The sequence below is a fragment of the Xiphias gladius genome, chromosome 16, assembly GCF_016859285.1.
Source record: "Xiphias gladius isolate SHS-SW01 ecotype Sanya breed wild chromosome 16, ASM1685928v1, whole genome shotgun sequence".
In the NCBI taxonomy this organism is placed as follows: Eukaryota; Metazoa; Chordata; class Actinopteri; order Istiophoriformes; family Xiphiidae; genus Xiphias; species Xiphias gladius.
The window spans coordinates 26,110,106-26,134,271 of record NC_053415.1 but is presented as its reverse complement, the minus strand read 5'-3'; the positions used below and the strand labels follow the sequence as shown (position 1 = coordinate 26,134,271).

At 44.7% G+C, this 24,166-nt stretch overlaps 1 protein-coding gene across 11 annotated transcripts; it reads left to right on the top strand.

The window, feature by feature from the left end:
- akap11 (A kinase (PRKA) anchor protein 11) lies at window positions 1-24,166 on the top strand. Of its 11 annotated transcripts, none has more exons than XM_040148119.1 (12): window positions 1-100; window positions 3,871-3,975; window positions 4,545-4,655; window positions 4,758-4,811; window positions 5,409-5,540; window positions 6,538-6,802; window positions 7,236-11,667; window positions 11,982-12,122; window positions 14,380-14,463; window positions 18,105-18,151; window positions 18,829-19,043; window positions 20,590-20,876. In XM_040148119.1, the coding sequence occupies exons 2-12, from the start codon at window positions 3,913-3,915 to the stop codon at window positions 20,773-20,775; spliced, it is 5,730 nt and encodes a 1,909-aa protein (XP_040004053.1). In that variant the 5' UTR covers window positions 1-100; window positions 3,871-3,912; the 3' UTR covers window positions 20,776-20,876. The 11 variants fall into 11 exon arrangements, with proteins under 11 accessions (XP_040004053.1, XP_040004054.1, XP_040004048.1 ...); XM_040148120.1 differs by having other exon boundaries at window positions 14,377-14,463; window positions 18,844-19,043; XM_040148114.1 differs by having other exon boundaries at window positions 14,377-14,463.

Sequence of the window (24,166 nt, the reverse complement as noted above, 5' to 3'; positions counted from 1 at the left end):
CGGTGACGGACGGCAACCGGAAAGCTCGATTCGTTTTCGGGAATCGGTGAAATCGATCCGGAGGGGGCGAAATGTGTACATCTCCTTGAACCCCCGCCAGGTGACTTTCGGGGCAAGTGTGAGTCCCGGGGAGAAATTCAAACGGTTGTTTGACCTGACAGCAAAAAGGTTCCCCACATTAGAAATGGTCTTGGCCGCCGTTGTTATTGTTGCCGTTTTCTCATCAATAGCCCAATAAAGCATTCACCGGGCTCAGCCCGTGGCCGATGCCCAGTTTCAGTCGTAAAAGCGAAGGAGTTGAGGCCGCCCGCGTATCCCCGGTGGGCTCTTTCTTCAGTGGCCTGTACGGTAGGAAGAGGAGCTGAAACGGACGAATCGTTCACGGGTCGCGCATTAAAGACAGCGGCCACCGTCAGCGCTGCCGGAGCCCGACGCTGAGGTAAAACGTCTCGGTAGAGACAAATAGCTAAAAACGTCAGGGAAACCGGCACACGGCCACTTATCGTTGTCGGCTGGGTGCGCGACTGCACCTTAACGTCAGCGTTAGCCCGGTGGCTAGGTGCTAGCTAACGGCAGGGAGGTGACATCACAGACCGAGCCGACCGCGGCCTGGTTCTGCTGTTAGCCCGGTGATTGACAGCCTGTCAACCGTCGGTCTCCGTGGCCCGGAAGGTTTGTTGCGAGCGGGTCTTTCCGCGTAACGCGCCGCGGGTAGCCTAGCTGTAGTCAGCGGCTTGCCTGTGCCGGTACCGACCGCACAGAGCCCCGGATAGTCGCGGACCAGCATCAGCATCGCCCCGTGGCCTGCTGCGGCGGGCACCAGCCCCAGAGGCGGACGCACGGCGCCCGGGCTGGGGTACCCGTAATCACGCCGTCGGTGGCGGCGACGGGCCCGGCGCGTGTTAAGTTACAGCTGCGTGTCAGCAGGACAGGTTCCTGATCCGAGCAGCAACGGCGATGCCGCTGACGACATGAAATGATCGTTCGTCGCGCACCATGTTTAGTGGAAATAGAGAGCGGGTTTTTGGGGGGCACTGAGGGAAGGCTGTTCTCAGACCAGCACAGAGGTCACGCTTAAGGGGAAGGGGGCGCCCTGAAGGAGAAGTGGCGCTGGGTGATTCGATCCGATACCAAGTAACACCGGGGCCGGGATTACCGGTGTCGATCCTGACATCGATGCTTCCACTGGCCGGGAGCAGCCGATGTGCCCCGGTTCATCGGGCGAACGCATTCTTAACAGGCTTCTCATCTGAATGGATTTTTAATTACGAGCGAACAATTAGCCGATCAGGGGGCAGTTCTTTTTACTCCTCTCTGTTAATTACATAATCACCTGCCTGTTGAAACGCGAGTCAGTTCGTGGTGGTAACAGCAGATGTTCGTCACTGCTCGCAACAGCAGCAGCGATTCGTTTTCTTTCGATCCGCCGATCAATCGATTGACTAATCGTTTCAGCTCTAGTGTCCATTGGGGATGGACGTGTAATTCGTCAAAGGCTTTGTTTTGAGAGGACGCATCCAAATTGTGATTTAGCGGTTGTTCTATTACTCTCTGTGGCGTAGGGCTGCAAATGAAGATTATTTCATTATCAGTTAAGCTCCTTTTTTATTTTGTTACTCTACAGCTTTAACAGAAAAGAGTGAAAATATTGCCCGTCGTCGCTTCCCGCAGCTCAGGCTCATGTCCTTGGATTGCTTGTTTCGTCTGACCAATAGTTCAAAACCCGAAGATAGTCAAGGCCTGTCGCAGATGACAAAGAAAGTCAGCAGATCCTCACAGTAGGCTTTTGTTTCGGAAGACATTTTGACATGCAATAGTATTGCTCATTGGCTCGCCTTCGCACTGTCGTGGCTTCCTGGGACACATCAATGTTATTCTTAACACGCGTGCTTTTCACACAATGACAATTCAAGATGTCTGCTGTGAAAATGCCTAAGTAGAAGCTGGAACTACAGAATGTGTAACATTTATGGTTGAAAAATCAGTTATCACTGAAAATAGTTGCATTTTATCTATTTGTCTAATTCATTTGCTCCACTATTGAGCATCTCCAGCTCCAAGACTTGTGTCTATATGTAACCAGCGTCACTTCCCCGTCACTGCGCTTGTCAACTAAAGCAAAGACTAGTTCAGATATTATAGAAATAAGTTATGATTTGTGTTTAAGAGTTTTTGATGTTATAATCACTGCGCTGCTGCACTCATACCACCTGACCGAAAAGTCACCTGTGCCTCATAAGAGGCTGGTGTTTGGTCTCACAGTGAGCTGAGAGTTTTTTCTCCTGTTCTCCAGGCTGTGCTTCTCTATCTCGGTCTTTGTTTATCTATCCTTCCGGCCACCCACACTCATGCTCAGAATTTGGACCACACCAGTTCCCAATCAAACAAGATTTTAGACTACACAGTTTCTGCCCTTGACAAGTTGTTTTGCTGTCTTCTTTCCAGAATGATCACAAACACCCCCTAGAATCCTTTTGCTAGATCAGCTGAGCTCCATTTCATTTTTTGCGCAAACGATGATGATTAGTTTTATGAATCAGCCCTTGAGAATTTGTTTAATTGCTGTTTTTCTGTGACACGACTAATACTAAATCCATTTGGCATACGGCCACGTGGTCACAGAAGGTGGTGACGTAGGACCATTAAGTTGATTCTCGTAAACTGTACCGCTGAACGCTAAAGCTTTCGGCTAAAGATGAAACAATTCCAGCTAAGAAAGCAAGTTTGCCAACTACTTTGTGTTGTTCATCTCTGTTTTAGACGGTCACAGCCATAATAGGCAGCCTCCCTTGTGAGTGAATTGGGATGCACTGCATGGTCGAGGTTAAGCAGCAGTGGCCGGCTGTGTTGTTTTTGTACAGCCCGCCGAAGCAGCCGTGAGAGGCCAGGAGGTCCTGGATCACCAGAGGAAGCCAGTGGCATGTACTCTACCCCTCTGGTTCTCAGGATGTAGGATGGGCTGATCAATAGGACCACCTGCCTGTGTCTAGACTCAACTAGCTGCTTTGGACCATACCTCAAAGGAAAGGCTTGGATTTCTTGGGAAACTTTTCCTTCTTGTACACTGTAAATATTTTGCCTCCTTTACCAGCCCTCTCATGCTGCTTACTGAGCGTGTTTCCCCTGTTCGGAGCACACACCCCTGTTCTCTTGACTAGCTGTTTGATCTTTGATGCAGGCCTGCCTGTTCAGAGAATATCAAAGAAGAATGGCCTACTATGGCTTATCCTCACCAGCAGGACAAGTCCAGGCCTACTTTTAAGAGCTTGATTCATGTTATTTTCGCACGGATTTGACAAAAACTTGGTTGGCTGTACAATCTCAACACTTTAGAGCACAAACCCAAACGTTACCTGTTTTGCCTCCCGTGGTAAAAATCTGTGAATCTGTTTCACAGGCTTCAGTCCATCAGTAACTGTTGGTCCAGTAAATCACTGGATGGCACGGATGCAGTGACTCAGCTCTTTGTTGCATGAAAACCATTGAATGTCACATCATGGTTCCTGTTTTGGCATATAGGTGTGCAGCAGTACATACAGACATAGTGGGCTACCTCTTTGTTGACTAATACCACTGATACTGTCACGTGATGTTCTAGTGGTTGAGGGAGAGATAGCTGAGTAGCATTCAAGAGCAATGAAGACCTCAAGCGGAACAATCCTAATTCGTTTACTTGCTGAGGATGGTTGATAGAGCCTCAGAAAACAGGCTCAGCTTTGGGACTGAAAGCAATGACATAAGTTTGAATTTCTAAACTGTCTCTAGTGTCCTCATTTCAGCAGGTCGACCTTGTCCTCTAAAGATCCTTGCCATGTCACTCACTCTGTCCTTTTCTTTTGTCCTTCTCCCCTGGCATCTCTCTTTTTACAGGTGAGCAGCCAGTCACCCAGACCTGTGCCGCTCTCTGTTGCTATGGATGCCTGCGCCCGTATTAGAGGAGTCCCAATAAGGTCCAGGGCCTCGGTCCGGAAAGAGGTCTGTCTAATGGGACGCTGCATTTAATTCTGTAGTAGACTGTATCTTCGAATGGAGGCTTCAATCCCTACTCTCCAGTGATTACCTGTGGTGTAGGATTTTTAGCTGGATAGTTATACCTGATATTCAAAAGGCATTTCAGCAGGACAAATTGAAATCAGATTTTGCTTGCTCCATGCAAAACACTACCTGCTGCACTTTACTTCAACTTGCAGTGTTTTTGTTATGTTAAGATGCAAAAGATCCTGTCATAGGTGTTTGGATGGTTTGTATTAAGTATGACAGTTTGTTTTGTGTGCGTGTGGTCTGTTGGTAGTTGCTAGATGTTTCTGCAGTTTCTAATGTGGTGAGACTGAATGCCATTGTGAATATAATCTGATTACCCAGGATCTATATTAACTTCATGTTTGAAAACAGGCAGATACTTCAGAGAGGATACACAAAATACTGTTGTTTTTGCTTTCATCTTTCATGCATGCTACAGTGATGGACAACTGCATACACACTGATTTCTCATTAGGTCTTTCGGGTAACCACATATTTAAAAAACACTGCATGTGTTTTTGTAGACTGTACGTGACAGTGGGGCACAGTGTGTGAAGAGCCTTTTTAGGAATAAAAAGGAGCTATGCTGTGTCGGCCTAGAGCTGCCAGCCAGAGACACCACAAGACTGACAGAGGTTTGTCACACACAAACAGCAGTGCAAATGTACAGTATACAGAGCTCAGCTATATTCAAGCATGAGACACATTAATACCCACCATCAACTGTGTTCTTTCAGATTCATTTTGTGTGTCTGCCTGGCCAATGTGAAGGGGAAGATGTCACCCAACAGGTACCTTTTCATAATTACAAACATGAATTTTAGGAGAAAACATGAAAGAATGTCCTGCCTATAGACTTTCACTAGTCAAACCTGATCCTGATATGGTAGTGATGGACATTGGGTCTTACACCGATGAGCCAAAACATCAACCACTCACAGATGCAACAAATAACATTGATTATCTCATAACGAGAGCACACGCCAAGGTCTGGGATATATTGGACGGTAGGTGAACAGTCAGGTCATGTAGTCGACATGTTGGATGCGGGACAAATAGGCAAGGTGTAAAGACCTGAGCAAGGGCCGAATCGTTGCGGCCTGTCGACTGGGTCGGAGCATCTCCGAAACGGCAAGGCCTGTGTGGTGCTCCCGGTCGGTAGAGGTCTACAAGAGGTCTTCTAGAGTCCATGTTGCGGTGGGTTGGAGCTGTTTTGGTGGCACTTGAAGGATCATACTAGAAGGTGTGGTCATAATGTTTTGGCTTATCAGTGTATTTTTGAGGTTAAAGGTGGTAACAAATATAATTTTCCATTGGCTACAGGTTGGTCTTGCTGTTAGCTGTTTGACCTACAAGCTAATGTGCTTCTATGATCTCTTCTTCCCCAGGCCCTTAAATCTCTGCCAGGGGGACTGTGTGAACTTCTCAGGTCGCTCCACATCCACGGCCTCAAGAATGATGAGGTTCTGCTGCTCAAAGACTCGCGCAGGCTGACAGAGCACAAAGATGCTGGGCCTCAGGTAGGCGACAGACCTTTCATGTTGAAGGAATGTGCTCGGTCAGCATGTTGGATAGAGCAGAAGTGAGGGGAGAGAATAAGGGGAAGTAAGAATGCGCAGTGGTTCACTACTCAAGCTTTTCTGTGCCTGTAGATATTTCTCTCCTAACAAGTAGTTGTTTTCTCAAAAAAAAACATCAGTGGCTGAAGATTTTTATGATTTTCCTGGAAAAAACTAGATATTATTGAAGCTAGGATGACTCTTGAAACGAGGATATTTACACTGGAAACATGCACAGACATGCAAGATGTAATATTGTTTTTAAAACTCATTAGTAAAACAAAATACATTTTAAGCCTGACATTTTTGTTCCTGGAATTCTTGCAGTTTTTCATTAAATTGTTTTCCCACTGCATGGCCTTGCCAGTCCCTGCATGTAAACAGATGTACCAAGTCTTTCTCACGCTTTTAAAGAAATGCAGGTGGGACACCAGAAAAGAATGTTGTTTTTTCAGCCCACGGTTGAAGCCTTGTCGTTCTTGGTCCTATGTGCAGTGTTTGGGTTCACACAGGCTCTGCAGCTCACATTTGTGGTCTTGCCGTCCGTTTCAGACTTTAGACCTCCCACCTTTCTGCATTACAGTGTGGACTTGCGCTAACTGATTTTGTGTTCTGCACATGTAACATATCAACTCGCAATCAGAGTACAGACATAACAGTACAGTTTCGGCCCTCTCAACACCTCCACTCCTGAAAGATTGGGATAAAAAAAATTTGTTAAATATGCAAAAGCCAAGATCTTTCACATTATCGGCTTGTCTAAGTGATTGTGGGACACAGTCGCTTTGATAGTTTATAGACTTTGTCTGCCTGTTGTTTACAAAAGCTGTAATTTTTCTCTAAATTAGCCAAATAAATCACCAGCCACCCAGGCTTTGAGTATATTCCTTTCCGTTCTCTTCCTTTCTTTTGTCTCTCCCACTTTATTTCTTACTGTGCTATTTTTCTCTACCTCCAGTGTTGGTTAAAGGCTGTGTGTGTGCTGAGGCATAATCCCAGCACCAGCGTCTACCATCAGGCCAGTGTAGCATCTTTGCTGGGCTTGCTGGGATGCTACATGGCAGGTGTCCGCTATGCTTTGGAGCTTCAGGCTCTTCAAAGGGGCACAGCTGAGCCCAGTCAGCCAGAGGAGGATGACACCAACCAGTCGGTCTCATCAATCGAGGATGACTTTGTCACAGCCCTGGAGCATCTGGAGGAGGATGACACAGGAGACAATCCCTGTAGGTTTAACATCTGATGCTTAGTGGTATTAAGTTGCTGCTGGTCTCTTATGTGGAGTATTTTGTGATCCCATCAACTGAAAATAGATATTATAGATAATATAGATACTAAAATCAAAAATAGAGACCTAAATTCTAAAGTTTTTTTAATCCATCTTAAATTATGTGTAATAATTTTTCAAAAGTGGCAGGATTTAAATTGGTGCCATTCCCTGCTAGATGGCACTAATAACAAAATATTTTTTAGTTGAGATGCACTTTTTTTCTCTTCATTTTATATAATTAAGGCATCAGGATTGAACAGCTTTTGTGTTCACTCAGCTTCCCTTTAACTTTTGGTAACTTTCTAGTAATGTTTATCTTTTCCCCACTCTTTGTATGTATTGTACTTAACCAGTTGTCTCCCAACTCTCCTTCATGTCCACCCCCACAGCTGCAGCTTCCTATCGTCATTTTAAAAAGCGTGATGTGGCGTCACAGACAGTCCCAGCTCACAAGAGAAGGAAGGAATTATCAGGCTCCCGGGTTATCATAAGCTCATCTTTGAAGAAGTATTCAGGCAAACATAGGTCAGGTCCAGATGTATCAGTCACAGTGCAGACGTCATCAGGTGTGGAATCCCAGTGGACTTACTGCAGTCCTGGAGCTCGTCTCCCCTCGCCTTTGAATCATGTCAGTGAATCGGAAGAGTCAGACTGCTCCAGCCCCAGTCCAATCATTTTCCTAGATGAAGTGGGCTACCAGAAGAGCCTGTTGGCCAAGCTGGACATCCCCCAGGTGCCAGGGGGGCCCAGAGAGCGAGTTGAAGACTCAGACTCAGAAGTCAGTGAATTCTTTGACAGTTTTGACCAGTTTGATGACCTGGAGGAGCTCAGCTCAGGGAGCTGCACTCTTGCACTGCCTCTGGACACCATCAGTGCCCCAAACACACAGAAGAAGTCCGCTGAGTCTAGCACCAGTGGGTCAGCATCCAAATATGTTTCTATGGGCTGCTCAACCAAGGGTATGAATCCTCACCGCTTTGACCACCCCACTCTCCCAGCCAATGTGAAAAAACCCACTCCTTTGAAACCAGGCTCTCCTTACTCGCTTCACTCTGAGGTGCCTGACTCCCCTCGACCGGTGCAGACCCCCTCTGAGGAGAATGGTGGCCCACTCTTCAGTCCTGTCAGCTCCTCAGCCTTTAGCCCTCTGGTGGACTGTAGTGGACCACTGGAATACTTTTGGAAGACAGATGAAGATGAACAGGACAGCTCAGAGCTACGTAAACCCCAGGATCTCTGCTCTCTGTATAAGACCTACTCAGACTTTGCCAGCAGTCTGTCCAGAGAAATCCTGGGATCTGTGTGTGGCTACCAGTCTGCCGTTGACATCAGTGACAACAAGAATCTCAGCTGTGTCTGTCACAAGGAATTCAAGAACCCTTCGGGTTACCTGATGAAGCTCTCAGAAATACAAGAGACTGTAACAGTGGACAAGCTGCAGAAGAAGTCCCAGTCTTTGAAGGATGGCATTCAGAGGTTCGCCACTGACCTGGTGGAAATGAGCCTGGGCAGTGCCTTGCGAGATCTCCAAAAAGGTGTATCCTCCTGTACCACCACCTTGTGTACCTTAGCTGCAAGGCTCACCTCTTCAGTGTTTCAGATGGCCTTCCATGAGATTGGCATGCGCCACGCCTATGTGTTGAAGGAACGAGCAATCAATGGATTAGCTGGGTTCCTGGTCGGAGAGGCTGTGTCTGGGGCGCTGAAAGAGTTCCTGACGGTGAAAAAGCAGATTTTCCACAGCACAGTGACACGTTTCGCTGCTGATCTGGCTGAAGAGCTTGTGTTTGAAGGCATTATGGAAGTGTGTCAGTTCTCCCACCCCTCAACCCCTCTTACCCCCAGTGATTGGCCCTTTGGCCAAAGGCAAGAAGAAGAGGAAGAGGAGGAGGTGGTTTCCTCCTATGCTTCAGACTTGTCTGAGTCTGTTATCCAGGAGGCCTTCATAGAGCTCTCTCAGGCCGATGTTGCTTTCACTAGCCAAGCAGCTATTAGTGTGTCTCTGGACAACATTTGTTACGTCAGTGCAGAGAACAGTAGCACTCGCACCTGCAGTACCTTTGCTAACCAGCAGGTTTTAAGTGCCAGTTCAGCTGCAGCAGTTCCAGGGTCCTCAGGAGAGGATGCTACCTGCACAGTGAAGAAAGCCCTGTTCACAGTATCAGGCATGGCCAGCTGTATTCCTTTGCCCCAAGCGGGCCAAGCCCTCTCCAACCTCCAGGATTCTGAGGAACCTTGCAAGTATAAGTCTAGTTCATCAAATACCCCACAGGCCAGCCCCAAAAGAGTAACTGTATCTACCTATGACACAACCACATCTACACAAACTCACCTTTACAGTCATGGAACTCAGACCCCCATACCTGGAGGAGCCTCCTCCCAAGAAAAGTCCCCATTCCAGAACTTCTCTGGCAACATGGTGGATATGATAGTAACTGAGGCTTGTGAGCTTATAACTGCTTCTAAGATGAAAAAGAGTTTTGGTGACTGTGCAGATTTCTTTACAAAGTCAATTGGAAGCCGACGGGGCTCTTCTTCCAAGCAGGAGACGCTAAATTATGAGACTCCAGATTCCCCTTCAAACCTGGGAGCTGGCAGGGAGTGTTTCAGATATGAAAGTAGAGATTCTGGGTATGTTAGGAAGGGCGGCCCGGCTGAGCAAGCAACAGATGTGAGCATTCCTCACATTTCCTTTCAGACAGGCTCTCAAAGCCAGGGGAGAACAAGCTGTGAGTTAGACCTTAGGACCAGAGGTGTGGTTGAAACACATCCTGTAATGATGCATACTCTTGACGTACCGGGTACCGAGATGGGTGGACAAAGGAGGATATCTGTTCCTTTGGATGACTCAGCTCCAAGCTCCGGCCAAAAATCTGGTGGGACTCCTGTCACTCCTCCCTCTACACCTCAGCAGCCCAGTGAGGTATCCAAGGAGAAACAGATAAAACAGTTCTCAAAGAAGCTGAAAAGCAAACTGGCCAAGGAATTTTCCCCTGCTACCCCCCCTCCTACCCCTCACTATCAGCCTGAGCCTGGCCCAGGGCCAAAAGACATCACCCCTGAGGCAGACAAGGCTGAGTTTATGCTCAAACTTATGAGGTCTCTCTCTGAGGAGGCAGATGGCAATGAGGATGAAGAGGAGGAAGATCTGGCAGAAGAGGGTGGCGTTGGTGGCACTAACAGATGTTCAGAGACAGGGGGTGGTCGGCATGAATCGAACCAGATGTCTGCCCGCAGAATGTCCAACAAAGAGGCTCTCCACTATGCTGAGCGGTTGGCTTGTCACATTGTCTCCATGGCAACAGAAATGGACACCCTGGGAGTGGCAGAGGAGGAAGGAGAGATGAGCAAGGGCAGCGAGAGAAGGAGAGACAGTGTGGCTCAGTTCTCAGAGCAGACGCTGAACACCTTGTGGGTGTATGCTGGGGAGGTGGCGGGAGAGGTGATCAACGATGTGAAGAGGATGGTGAGCTCTGGACAGCAGTGTCCATATCACAGAGCTCTCAGAAGAAGAAGCTTGGACAGATCTAGCTCTGAATGTTTGCATCACCACCACCAACACCAGTATCAAACCAGTACAGAACAGAACAGAGACTGGAGGGTAGGGAGGCTGGCCGAGCAGTGGTCCAGTGACCTGATAGCCTCCGTCTTCCGGTCTCCAACCTCCACTTCAAGCACCATCTCCAGCTCCAGCTCTGGCCTGTCCTCGGAGTATCCCAGCTGTGAGAGTGTGACAGATGAATATGCTGGCTACCTCATCAGGGTACTGAAAAAGGAGGGAGGTAGTAGGGAGTTGGTCCTAGACCAGTATGCGAGCCGTTTGGCCTACCGCTCCATAAAACTAGGCTTAGCTCATGCCAGTCGCAAGATCAAGCAGAGATCCTCTTGCACCCGCCTTCACTCCTCCAAGTCACTGCCAGATGAATGGAAAGCTTCTTGTAGTGAGGCCTCCTCACCCAAGGACAGAGCAGAGTCAGTGGTTTGTCCCTCAGGAGAGGATGCTCAGTGTTGTTGCAGGGACTCTGAAGAGCAGAGTCGGAGGGAGTACATGGATCTGGTCAACTTTGCGGAGTCTTTAGCTTACAACATCACCTGTGATGTCACACGCAAGCTGCATCTTTCCTCTGTACGACTGCCTAAGTCCCTCACTGACTCCTGTCTTTATAAGAAATCCAAACTTGAAGACATGGCAGAGAATCTCATCAGGAATTCCTTCTCCTGCCCCCTGTTGTCCAAGGAGGGTAAGAGCAGGCATTACCACAGTACAGGAAGCCTGTATGATGGAGGCTACAGCAGTAGGGTGATGCAGGTCATAGAGCATTATGCAAGTAAAATAGTTGATGACACTTTGAAGATGAGCCTCGCTTCAGTTGGACATTTATCCCGGGAGCATCACAGGACCCAAGGCAATGACAGACACTCTCACACCCAGAGGCTTTCCGAGGGGCCAGCAGTGGGCCAAGCTCTGGGGGAGAGGACATGCCGTTATTGTCAGGTCCAGGAGTGCCCGTACTGCACCAAACGTAGCAGGCACCACCAGCCTGTATTACAGAGGAGGAAAAGGGGGCCACAATGTCAGGCAAGGGCTGAGCGGCTCTCTAGCCTTGACATTCCTAAGATCCACATTGACCTGGACCACAGGGCAGCATTTGCAGAGGAGATGGTGTCCATGGCAATGGAGACAGCTAAACGTGAGCTGAGCAACACCAGCCTGAATGCCGACAGTGGCATCGGTCATGATGGAACCAGCTATGCTGAGAGTCTAACAGCTGAGATAATGACGTCAGCCCTTTCCAACATCTGCCAGGCTGCTAACATCAGGTACCCCCACCAAGATTTGTGTCAGTAATAGCTTGTGCATGTTCAGACTGTCAAGATCCTCTTACGGTTAGGGCCACGCACACATTCTTTAGCATTTTAGCAACTTTCTTTAATTGACGTTAAATTGATTGATAAATAGTTCATAAAAAACTGACGCCTTAAAGCTGCCACTATTCCATCTTTACTCCTTACTTAACTTCACCATTTCACTACATAGCGAGAATTGTCATCATGAATTTGTAAGTGTAACTATTAGCATAATGTTTGAAGCATTCTCTTTTTTTTTGTCTCCTTTCATCTCTCTGTGCTTTTAGCTCTCCAGGGAGGGAAGCCACAGAGTCCACTGTGTCCCAGCAGCTGAGTGTAGGAGATGACAGTCTGGGCAGCTGGTCTAACCTGAGCTTTGAGGATGAGCACCCAGACGAAAACAGCAGCTTCCTCCACCTCAGTGACAGGTATGCAACCAGTAGCTTTCTCATCCATAGCAAACACAGCATTCCAAATATCCTGCTACCTGTAGAGCACACAGCTACTATTTCCCTTAGTGTCAATATTTTACTGTAATTTATAAATAATGAATACAACCTTTGCACATTACCAGACACTGAACCCACTTGTCTCTTGAAGGCACATGTTGGTGTGGGTCTATTGCAGTAATATTAATAATCCTGATTTAATTTTTTCTGTACCTTATTTTATGCACAGCATCTATTTCAGTATTATAAAAACATAAGTCATTTTTTATTCAACATAAATCTAATTGGATGATTATTTTACTTTAGCTCTTAGCTTCCCCAGTCTTTCCCTGCAGCACTTTTATTGGAGACAGTCAACAATCTACAGTGTGATTTGACACACGGGTACTAACAAATAAGCAGATTTCTGTACAGATATTTTTAGGAGCAGCATTTAGGCTCAAGTTTGGGACAGTTTTTGAATTTTCTACCATGAGTAGGGTTTTGAAATCACTGCCATGATCTGAGTACATTTTAGATTTCCCAGTGTTTCCCAAAAAGTATGCAGCAATAATTGATTTTTTTTTTTTTTTTTTTGGCAACAACAGGTGGCACATGCTGTTGTCTCAGCCACATATCCCACTGCGTTTCTTTATTTTATCCTTTGAATGTAAACAATCTATTCATGGGTTCTATAAAATATTTACAAGATGTACTATAAAATATTTTTAAAGATAATATAGAAATAGTAAAATCTGAATTTGAACACTGAGTCACAGGCGAGGTAACAACTTGCAGTGTGGCACGTGAGGATCTAACAGTGGATTGGCACTGTTGAATTATCCACGGACAATGCTGACGTGTTTAATATTTCAGGTAGAGGCAGTGTGGACTCTCAGTAAAGAATGAGGTTATCACTTTGGTCAGGCTGTGTCTATTTGTGCTGTCCACGGAAACACTCCTTCATTGCTAGCGTTGAAGCAATTTTAGCAGGAGTCTCGTGTGGTTGAGTCTAGATTGGAGGTTTCCCAAGGTCAGCGTGGGGCACAGTGTATGGTTTGGGACTTCTCTGCCAAAATGCAATTTTCTCTGATTTGTGTAAATGTTGCATTATATGTAAGCTCTGTGACAGACATGTTGTCAAAGACATCAGTGCAGCCAAGCCTGTGAAATACACCACAAGGATGAGGACCAAGTAGTAGTTATGAGAGAAATGGCTATCACTAAAGAGGGAGAGAGTGGGAGCAAGTGAGTGAGCCTGAGTATCGGCCCTCTCAATACCAGGGTCGTGTACAAGTCTTCGGTCTCTGGGAATCAGGCTGTTGACATTTCTTGCAAAGGTTGCTTATCTCTGTGGAAGCAAAACTGACAACATTTGAGATTCTTTCCCAAGATACTGAAAGAACACAGTGTGTTAGCAGCTATTTTGGCCATCCAGGCCAAGTTAATGTATCATAATATTTTCTAAAGGTGTGTCTTTGAGTGCTCTCTTCACTTCAGGCACTGTTTCTACAGGAACAAAGTCCAGCATGTGTAATTCATTAGACTCTCCTCAATAGCCTTCTGTAGCCATTCCCACTCAGCAGATGAAATAACGGGGGGCTTATTGACACATTGAACATGATGAGTGACTAAATGAACAAGCTCTCGGCATGTGCCATCCAGTCAAACCACAGGGAGAAAGCTGTGGCTGAGGTTATGCGGATTAATGGAGGTATTTATAGATATCAGAAATGTTCCTCCCTTCAGTCTTACTGAGAGCACCGCACGCCACAGTATGCAGGTTCCAGCCAGCATGCTAATCATTGACTAATTACAGAGAGAGTGTATGGTGTTGTGCTTCTGATGCCAGCTGGTTCTCCCGCTGGAATCCACAGGATTTTATGGGATTATGTGAAGACAAGAATGTAATGATCTCACATCTTAGGCCTTTGGCAACAAATTGTGTTGATCAACATTACAGACGATTCAGTGGGATATATGGTCGAAAAATCTGTATCATTTGAAGAATCCTCCTCTGTTTTGAACCTCCGGCACTTTGAATGATTTTAAAGGATAATTCAAAGTTCCACAAGTTGTCCTCAACCGTTTGGTGAAGCTACATGACAGATAAGGTCATTATAGCAAATGAGATGAAACTGTTTACTATATCCTGATCTTTGTTCTATCCCAGTAGCTCTCATTAATTATGTGCCTTTCAGTAGATAGTCACTGTCAGAGTTATAGTGGTGCATTACCTGCCTTCTCTCTCCAGCAGCAATGGGAACAGCAGTAGCTGGAGCAGTCTGGGCCTGGAGGGGGAAGTGTGTGAGGAGCGCATGTCATTCTCCCCCTCTGACAGGTTGGTCAGCAACTGGATGACTTGGCTAACCTTCCAAAAAGACCTGGGGTTTCTCCTAGAATGGGACAAAGAAATAGTTGAGTAACTGAATTTAGTATAAAGCCAAAAGTAAGCAACAGGAAGCATGTGACAGATCTATTGGTGGGAAATCTCAGCACAAAATTGGAACTACAGAATTGCTTCATCATATGAAATGTTATCCTACATTGTACAGTGGGATTTTGATTTGTACTTTGTCTCATGCTAGGAACCACCAGCCCCTTGCATGACCGCACTAAAGCTCTAACTATAAATAACCTTGACATTGCATATGCTTGTTAGGCTAATGTCAGCTCTTGATTTATTGCTGAAGTTTTGCTGGTTGTACATTCCTTGCCTGTAATGAGGTTGCTTGATAGGATTATTTGTAGTGTTTTTTTTATATTTTGAGGGGTTCTTTCCCTCTTTGCATTAATGCTATTTAATAGTTTAAACCCACCAATAGGTACAGATACTCTGTAACTGACTTAAGTCCTGCAGGTTGGCCATCACAGGCCCCAAATCTTTAAAAAAAAAAAAAAAACATACTCACGGAAATATACTGCAGCATTGACAAATTTCATCTGCGCTGCCAGCCGTCTATAAACATACCTTTTTTTTCTCAGGCAGTTGAATGTGTCTATGCTTCGATGCATGTAGCCGCATGTTTCAGCTCACAGCAGTACAGCACTGTCAATCAACATGTTAATCAACACGCACTTGTAGGTAACTCCAGTATCATTTGAAGTTCAGAGTCAGCTACCGAACAGCAATCTTTTAAATGCAAAAAGCTGCCACATTTACGTTATCCTTGCTTCAACTTCGACGTTTTCTGGGTTTCACATTCCATCGAAATAGTACAGGAATTAGGTTCAATGTGGCAGCTGACAGCCAGGTCACAGCTTCCCACAGACATCTGAATGCACCAACAACAGCCAACAAGCAACATCTCATGAATGCATTGACTCCTACTGACAAAATAATTAAGATGACAAAGTGTTCACTGTAATGTATGGCCAATCTCAAGAGAGTTTGAGCATGTTGATGTTGATACTGTTGCAGCATCAGCTGAAACCAGTGGCTTCCTAAAATGTAGGAAAAACTGCAACAGATTTCTCAATCTGAAAAGGGCTAAAATTTGCAAAACTACTGGTATGGTCCTTTTGTTTCGACGGAAAAATGTAACTGTACAGAAACAGAAAAAATTGCCAACATTAAAGAGCAACCCTAATCTACATCTATATGAAGACTGCTGTAACCTACGGATGTAAAGCAGAGAGGACTGGACTGGCAATGTGGTAATACCTGGTCAGGGAGCAATGGGCAGTGTCACATAGATTTAGTCCGTGTTTAGTATTTTTTCATAATTTTGCCTCTGTACACCACCACAATAGATTTGAAACTAAGCCATCACGATGTGATCAAACTGAGAAAAACCAAGATGTTTAACAAAAATATCCCATTAACCGTTCAGGAATTACAGCCATTTCTAAACATCGTCCCTCATTTTCAGAGGCTCAAAGGTAATTGGATAAATCAAAACAATTATACATATCAGGATTATTTTAAACACTTGGATGAAAATCCTTTGTAGTCAATGAATACTGGAAGTCTGGAAACCATGGACATCACCAAGTGCTGAGTTTCCTTCCTTGAGATGCTTTTCCAGGTCTTTACTGCAGCCGCCTTAAATTGCTGCTTGTTTGTGGGTCTTTCTGCCCTCAGTTTTGTCTTCAGTAAGTGAAAAGCAGACTCAACTGGGTTGAGGTCAGGCGACTGACTTGGCCATTGAAGAATATTCCATTTCTTTGCCATGAGAAGCTCCTGTGTTGCTTTCGCAGTATGTTTGGGGTCATTATCCATCTGTACTGTGAAGCACCGTCCTGTCAGTTTTGCAGCATTTGGCTGAATCTGAACAGAGAGCATAGAACTACACACTTCAGAATTCATCCTGCTGCTTCTATCAGTCAGATCTTTGGCAGCCATTCATGCCCATGCCATAACACTGCCTCCACCATGTTTGACAGATGATGTGGTGGCTTTGGATAATGAGCCATTCCTTTCCTTCTCCAGACTCCTCTCTTCCTCTCATTCTGGTACAAGTTATTCTTGGTTTCATCTTTCCAAAGAATCTTGTTCCAGAACTGGAAAGGCTTTTTTTACAGTATTTCTGGCAGAGTGTAGTCTGGACTTTCTGTTGTTGAGTGTTAGCAGTGGTTTGCACCTTGTGGTAAACCCTCTGTATTTACATTCCTGAAGGCGTCTCTTGATTGTAGACTTTAACATAAATGGCTGTAAATCCTAAACGGTTCACGCAATACTTTTGTTAAACCCCTTGAATTTAAGTTGAAACTCTACACGTCAATCACATCTTGATGGCTTTGTTTCAAATCCATTGTGGTGGTGTACAGAGGCAAAATTATGTCACTGTCCAAATACTTATGGACCTAACTGTATATACAACATAAATAAGTCAACCATCACACATTTTGCTTTATACTATGATCGCTACAACTATAACATCTTTGAGTTTATTTGTCCATTGTAGGCAGTGTGGCAAAGCAATTACCAGGACTGCTTTATGGCAGTATTGGATATTTATGGCTTTTCTGTCAATGTGATAAAGTAACTTGATCCGTCAGGTATTTTAATTCACTGGAATTTACAAAAAAAGGACATTTCTGCCTTGTTAGTTTATCCATGAACAGTTTCTCTAAGGATTTTTCAGAAAATGTAACATATCACAAAATATATTGATATTTGCAATTATGAAACAACACATACAGTAATAGACATTTCAGGTTTCTCCGATTTCAGTTCAGTTTCAGTAAGTGAGCTGGCTTTTATCACATCTTTATCTTTTGGCAAAAAGAAGGAAAAAAAACATTTGCTACTTGTTGTCAACTACAGTAAATACTGTACACTGGTGGGTTTATACTCTTCAGGCACTGACGTTATTGGCCATAGGTGACGGATAAAACTGAAATTACACTGATATTGTCCTTTGATGCATGTCTTTGTAGTGGGTGGTGCCCTGTCTCTCTTCCTCACCTCTGTCTTGATAGTGTCACTGCTGCCTCATGATCCTGTTCAGAATAACGGTGAATGTTTCCCTCTTGAAAGAAAGCAATGTCGTTATATCAAGGTGATTGGATGTCTGCAGCCGTGGGCTCTGTCAACAAGACTGTAATTAACAATCTCATAAAGTGGAGAAATGACTGTTTACCTGTTGGCACGTCAAACAGCAAATATTTGAGCAATTGACAGGATGGATACATGGTTAGATTTTCAGCAGGGAAAAATAAACTTTAACACTGATCAAGACGTTCTCTTAGTCATTATGTCTTAACGGACAAAAGACGCTGAAGCGGGAAAGTAAGTTTACTGGAGTATATAAAAACTTTGACTGGAAATATGCAGCAAAGTTCCCTCAGTGTGACTAAGATGTCTTTTGATCAGATTGCTTTGATTGCAGTGCTCATGGCTTCTGATATCCTGCTAAGCTTATACCAAAGTCCGTTAGCTTAAGCATGCTTATTGTCATTTGTATATCCTTACATGCAGCTTTGTCTCCCGTGCATTCTTTCCTTTTTCACTATCCTCTGACATTTCTCATCCAACAGTGACAACACAGAGGACAAGGAGGCTGAGGTCAAAGAGGAATCCAGTGGTAAGGATCTTTTACCGTCTGCAACTTTTCCTTTACCTTTACCATTTGGCGTCAGTCAACCTAATTCAATAAAAGTTCAGACTTTCCAAAAATGTAGATTTTGGCACAAAAGAAAAAATCCAAACCAAACAGTTTAACATAGTGCATTTTTGGAGAGCAGAGGGGAACGGGAAAAAGACAGGCCCATCTCCTTTGAGTTCTTCCTCTTTCCACTCTCGAAGATTCAGAACAGTTGGTCTTGATTTCAAATAGCTGTGTACGTCTGTCTGCCTGTCTGAGTATGTTGTAGCTGGGGATTTTACCACCCCCATATTTAGCCAGTCTAATGCTCATTCATCCCCTCCACCCCCTCCACAGTCTCTCAGTATGCGTTATGTGTGTGTCAAACCAGAGCAGCCCCCAGTTGGGGGTGGGGGCTCCTCATTGGGTTCTTTCGGCTGTGGGAGCGTGGGAACCCAGCACTGAGCAGAACAGGGCTGGGGGAGCAAATGACTGTTACATATTACCCTTGATGTATCCATGTGTTTGCTTGAGATGTACTGGAGAAGATGAGAACACAGCAGTGTATCATAGACTCGTGTCCGATCAGACTTTAGAAGGGCCAGTCTGGGAGAAAAAAACGGGAAAATGTGCAGTAGAAAAATATGCAAGGATGATTAATCTTGACTTAACCACAGGTCTCTGTGCCTCAGGGACTCTGTGTGTGGACAGGACTCAGGTGCAGGCTCCCAGGTCTGCACTGGTCATAGTGAACTCGGATGTCAGGGAGCTTGGGCGTGGCCCTCAACAGTGGACCCTGGACCCTCAGCTCAGGAGCATGCTGCAGTGGGTGGCAGCCTCCATGGCCGACATTCCCCAGATCCAGCTGAGTCCTGACAGAGAGCTCCAGCAGGTGACTGCCCTCAGTCCATGTTGAACATGTTCATTAACCACCATCTCAAACAGGTTCCCACTGTGGTATTTATTATTAAACATTATGACTTTGCTAAACCAAGTCAGGCTGCTTCATTGAAAGAAGTCATTCTTTCCGCGATGGTTGACGTTAGTTAGTTGAAGGTTAGCAATCCTGTATAGTGGTGTCCTGGTTTCCACTACAGTTAGCTTTGCTATGGTGACAAACGGGGGGAAAACACCAGATATTGCAATGGATAAATAAAAAAAGTAGTATACTATATTGTTGTGCAGAGGCTCCCAACGTACATCCACAGCCCTGTCAGATGAACTCAAGTACTCCTTCATCGACACCACCTTTCATGTTCCAAATGTGTTCATTTGACTTGATTTTAAACTGGACACTATTTATTATATTAAAGTCAATATTGTCGCAATATTTTCCATCCAGTTGAATTGTCAATATTCAGGTTGTTTCGGTCTAGTTTGCAATTGGTCTAACTGCTTGGAGTAGCAGGCAGAGGCTGGGCTTTTCAACAGTTTATCGTACTTACAGCTGTCTATTTGAACTGCCTATTACTTTAAGCTATCTCTTTCCACCATTTGTCTATTACTTTTAGCTATTTAAGCAGTTTATTAATACTTTCAGCTAACTATTCTGAGTCTATTTATTATTTTTAGTTGTTAAAACTGTATTTTACTTTATTGTAACTTTATAATTCCTTTTAACCAACTATTGAAACAGGTTACTCACCACTTTAAGCCAATTGCTTCAACCAGTTGTCCATTACTTTTAGACCTAACTGTTCAGCCGTCTCTAGTTTGCTAAATGGTCTTGATGCACCTCAGTTGCAACATGTGTTGAGTGTTCAATCTTACATAGTATGCAGATTTTTTTAAACTCAAATCTTAAATTCTGTGTCATTTTAAAATTAGCTGAGCAACCGCACCTTTTTTCTCATATCCTGTTGTGCACAAGTAACTGTTCCTCTGAAGTCACTCGTTCTCAAAAATTTCCACATATTGTTTTTCTGACTTTTCTGTGGAAATTTTCAGCTTTTTGGGAAATATCTCATGCCTACACTCAGTGTCTAGTCTATCAGGCAGACTTAGCTAAAACTAACAGTCTCATGCAGCAGTCCTGCAACATATCGTCCTTCGCGAAGGTTATAATGGTCCGTTTTTGTTGAAGCTGCGTTAAAGAGGTGTGAACTTAACTTTCTGATCATTTTTAGAGGCTGAAGTTTGTGGTGCTGTTGAACTTTGCTGCATTATAGAGAGAGGTGTTTCTGTTATTCACCCTACCCTCACTGATATAAACGGGCTGGAGAAAATAATAGAAATACCTGTCAGTTTAGAAACTGAACCCTTCAAAATGACCATAACTTTGAATCAGCACCTTTAAGGGCTAGTGGGAAAGCCTTAAACAATTACCCACACCCGTTTCTTGGCAGTGTGCCATACTAATAAATCTAAATTACGTTTTATAAGCCATGGCTTTGTCGGCTGCCTTTTGATTAGTGAATGATAACTTTTTGCCTTCTCAGCTCCCAGTGGTGGTCCAGAGGCTTCGGGAGAGGAAGTGGAGGGTGGGAGAGCTGCTACACACGCTGCTGCGCTACTGCGAAGAGAGTCAGATGCACGGCCAGTCCCCGGCCAGAGAGGAGGCACTCCAAGCGGGCAGAGAACCGCACCGGATCCCCCTCTTCCAGTGGCTCCTGGAGCACGCCTAGGGCCTCTCCTCTCCTCTCCTCTCCTCTCCTCTCCTCTCCTCATCTCCTTAGTTCCGAACAGGGCTTTGCAAACTCCACAGCCCCTAGAGGGCACCATTAATATCAGCTGATCCAACTTAATCTCATGAATGTGGGCAGCGTGTGTTCTGCATGCTGTGACCAAGAGTACTTCTGTTGGATTTTCTTTTTCTTTCCACCTTCTGTTTTGTTGTTGCAGTTTAGTTATTTATCAGGCTGCATATGTCACGTGTCGATTTTGTGAGCTGTCTCTCCCGCCTGCCTACACTTCTGATTTGAAGCCCTCACACCTTGCCGCCATTGTGCTTGAGCTACAGGAAGAAAGGGAGAGAAGAGAGAGAGAGAGAGAGAGAGAGAGACCCACCCCATCTGTTCCAGACAGAAATGCAGTGAGTTCAGAAAAAGAGAATGTGTTTTCTGTTAGGGAATCCCCATAGCTGCTGGGCCAATGATGTCAACACACCCACAGCTCACCTCTGTGGTGGTGTTTCCACATGTAAAGAGACCAACTGTGCGCACGCATACACACACTACACACACACACACACACACACACCATTGTATTATCCGAAGGAATCCAAGATACACTGAAACTCTTCGACATCTGACATTAATTCCCCTATAGTATTTTATTATCGTATTTATCCCATTGGAGTTACTGTACTCACAGTTTGCTCGAGTCAAGCGTTTCCCTGGAGCACTGAATGAGTTAAGTGACTCCTCACGTTTGACCAATATGCTGCCATACATTAGAAGGACCCGAGCGTACGCGGTATCAGGAGTGTTTTAAGAAGAGAGGGAGATTGAGAACTGAACTTCACAGCCAACCGGAGCTTTGTTCCAATGAGAGAACTGAGCCAAAGCCTGTTTTAAGAAATCCAGTCGCCCAAAAGATCTCGCTCTTAAATAACATTCAGAGATATTAAAGGTTAGGACATTATCGTGTTTTTCATCTTTTATTGTTGCTGCAGGAGGTGGAAATATATTTATGTCAATTTGTCCTCGACACATATACACAAATTATTTTAGTTTCTATGATTTAACATTCATTCTGACGACATGATTATTATTATATAGCTGCTGTTTTCCACCCAGGCCGATTGTTAATCGATCATAATAATTGATAGCCGTCACAGAGCTGCCGGTGTTTGTGTTCTCTCTCTGCAGGGGTCTTTTCAGGTCGACCACATTTTGGTCGAGGCCGGTTTGATTGACTCTAATTATCCTCGGCTCTATTCTGGTCTGGTCTGGCTGTGCTCAGGTCCCCCTGAGATCAGGTCTCTCTTTTTTTTGAAAGTTAATTTATGCACATTGGGTTCGGGTTCCATTTTTCCACAGGTTCACTTTGGGTCAGGTCCAACATTTGGGACCCATGGAGACCTCAACCTTACTTAGCCAGGACACTGTTGGAGCTGTAAAACCCATCTTTAGTTCAGTAAATTGTGCCATGTGGTCACTTAGCGTTGATGCCATTTCTATGGCAGTAGAATGATTTAAAAGCACTTGATGAAGTTGCCTGTTGCTGGTAACGGTATTCCAGTTTTATCTAAAACTAACAGTGCTTGCCTAGCAACAGTCTACTTGGGTCTCAAACTTAGTAAAATACTTGGAATGGGTGAGGTTCACTTGGGCGGTTGGTATTTAAAAAAAAAAAAAAAAAGTATATATTTTTTGAAGGTAGAGTATCTAATCGAACGTGAAATGCCGCACAAAGCTATGAAAGAAGCCGCGATATTGGCTTAACGTTGCCAAATGTAGCTTGTAAGGTGACCCTCCTCCCCCTCCAGTCAGTAGCAAAGGTATGATACTCTGGGTCTGTGTCGGTGGCCCACATCCAGCTCGGTGGTAGATCCAGTGACGCAGATAGTGGATCTTTCAGTAATTAAAGACACCAGTCCAGTCTGCACCTCCAAAACCACAAACTAAAAGCATGTTCATAGCTCAGCTGGAGTCACACATTGTGTCACCCACGCTCCACAGTTACCTTGTGGAATGAAGGACTCTGAATACCACAACTTCCACACAGCACTACCCCCCCCAACACACACCCTCGTTACTCACCAGTCCCCATCTGTACGTCCACACACACACACACACACAGCACTACCAGCTACTTGCTGAGATGCACTTTTGTTTTTCTGTTTTTTTGGATTTGGCCGTGGAGAGACGAGGCATTTCCAGCCCTGCTGTCATTACATGACATGGTTGCACTGTGTTACATGCACAGTGCCCAAAACTGATATGCCCCCCCCTCTCCCCAAAGAAAGGTTGTTGGGATACATTTTGATGTTCGTATTTATTAGTTGTTGTTGTGTTTTATTTTTTGTTTTTTTTTAAAGAGGGACCTAAGGTTGACGTTGATGCTGCGAGGTTCCTCAGATTTATATCAGGACTTTCCTTCCTGAGTTCCAAACACTGTAATATACCACAGCCTCGCATCTATTGTCATAAACTAAGTGTTGTCGGTGGCGTTCACCTGCATGGCTGAATCTTCTTTGACTTTTAAAGCTCAACGTTACTCTTCTTAATGTATTGGCCTCCACTAATTGAGCTGCGGTGACTCGTCTGTGTCCACACTGCCTAACAGTATGCTACAGATGCCTTGTCTGTTACTGCTTCATCTCTAGGCTGCCAAATGGTCATGTAATCTTTAAGGTGTTTGTCCTGTATGATTTCTTTACACGCGAGAATTAATTAATCACAAAATCCGCTATTTAAAAAAAAAGGGAAAAAAAAAAAAAATCCAAAGTGATAACCGACTTTAAACTACTATTAAAAAAATAGTAGAAAAGAAGACATAGTGAAGTATTAACCTGAGAGGTGAGAGTGCAAATATATTGGTTTACATTAAAGGAATGTATTAAGAGTCATGAAGAGACACATCAGTGTACAAATTCTCTCCCAGCGCGAATGATTATTGGTTCAAGTAGGACTTTCCCAGGTTTTTTCCAGGGCCCAGCCCCCCTCCAGTATTTTCTTTCTTTATCTACGTCACATTCCTGCGCATCCCAGTTGACCTATAGCGATTTATTGTTGTGCTTGTGAAAGCTGAATGTGTACCTGCGAAGACTCAGCTCCGTTTCGAAGCAGATGCTGTCGGTCTGTTTTGCTACTGTTGTGCCCTGTGTTACTCTCTGCCTCTCTCTGACCCAGAGCGAGAGAGAGAGCGAGATGTACCTCATCGCCACTCACTCCTGTATTTTTCCCGCTTCCTTGTAAAATCCTGCCAAATAAAGATATTTAATAAATTATGTAAGTTATATAACAGTGAGTTCACTACTCGTTCTCCCTAGTGGCATTGCTGAATAGTTTACACATTCTAAGCTTGAAGTCAAAAATTCTACATTTGTTTATGTTAAAGCTCGGTGTGACA

Coding starts and splice junctions, on each gene's coding strand:
- akap11 (XM_040148114.1), top strand. CDS start 3,913: ATGGATGCCTGCGCCCGTATTAGAGGAGTCCCAATAAGGTCCAGGGCC. Junction 4,812..5,408: donor GGGAAGATGTCACCCAACAG/GTACCTTTTCAT, acceptor CTTCTTCCCCAG/GCCCTTAAATCTCTGCCAGG. Junction 14,464..18,104: donor TCATTCTCCCCCTCTGACAG/GTTGGTCAGCAA, acceptor CTCATCCAACAG/TGACAACACAGAGGACAAGG.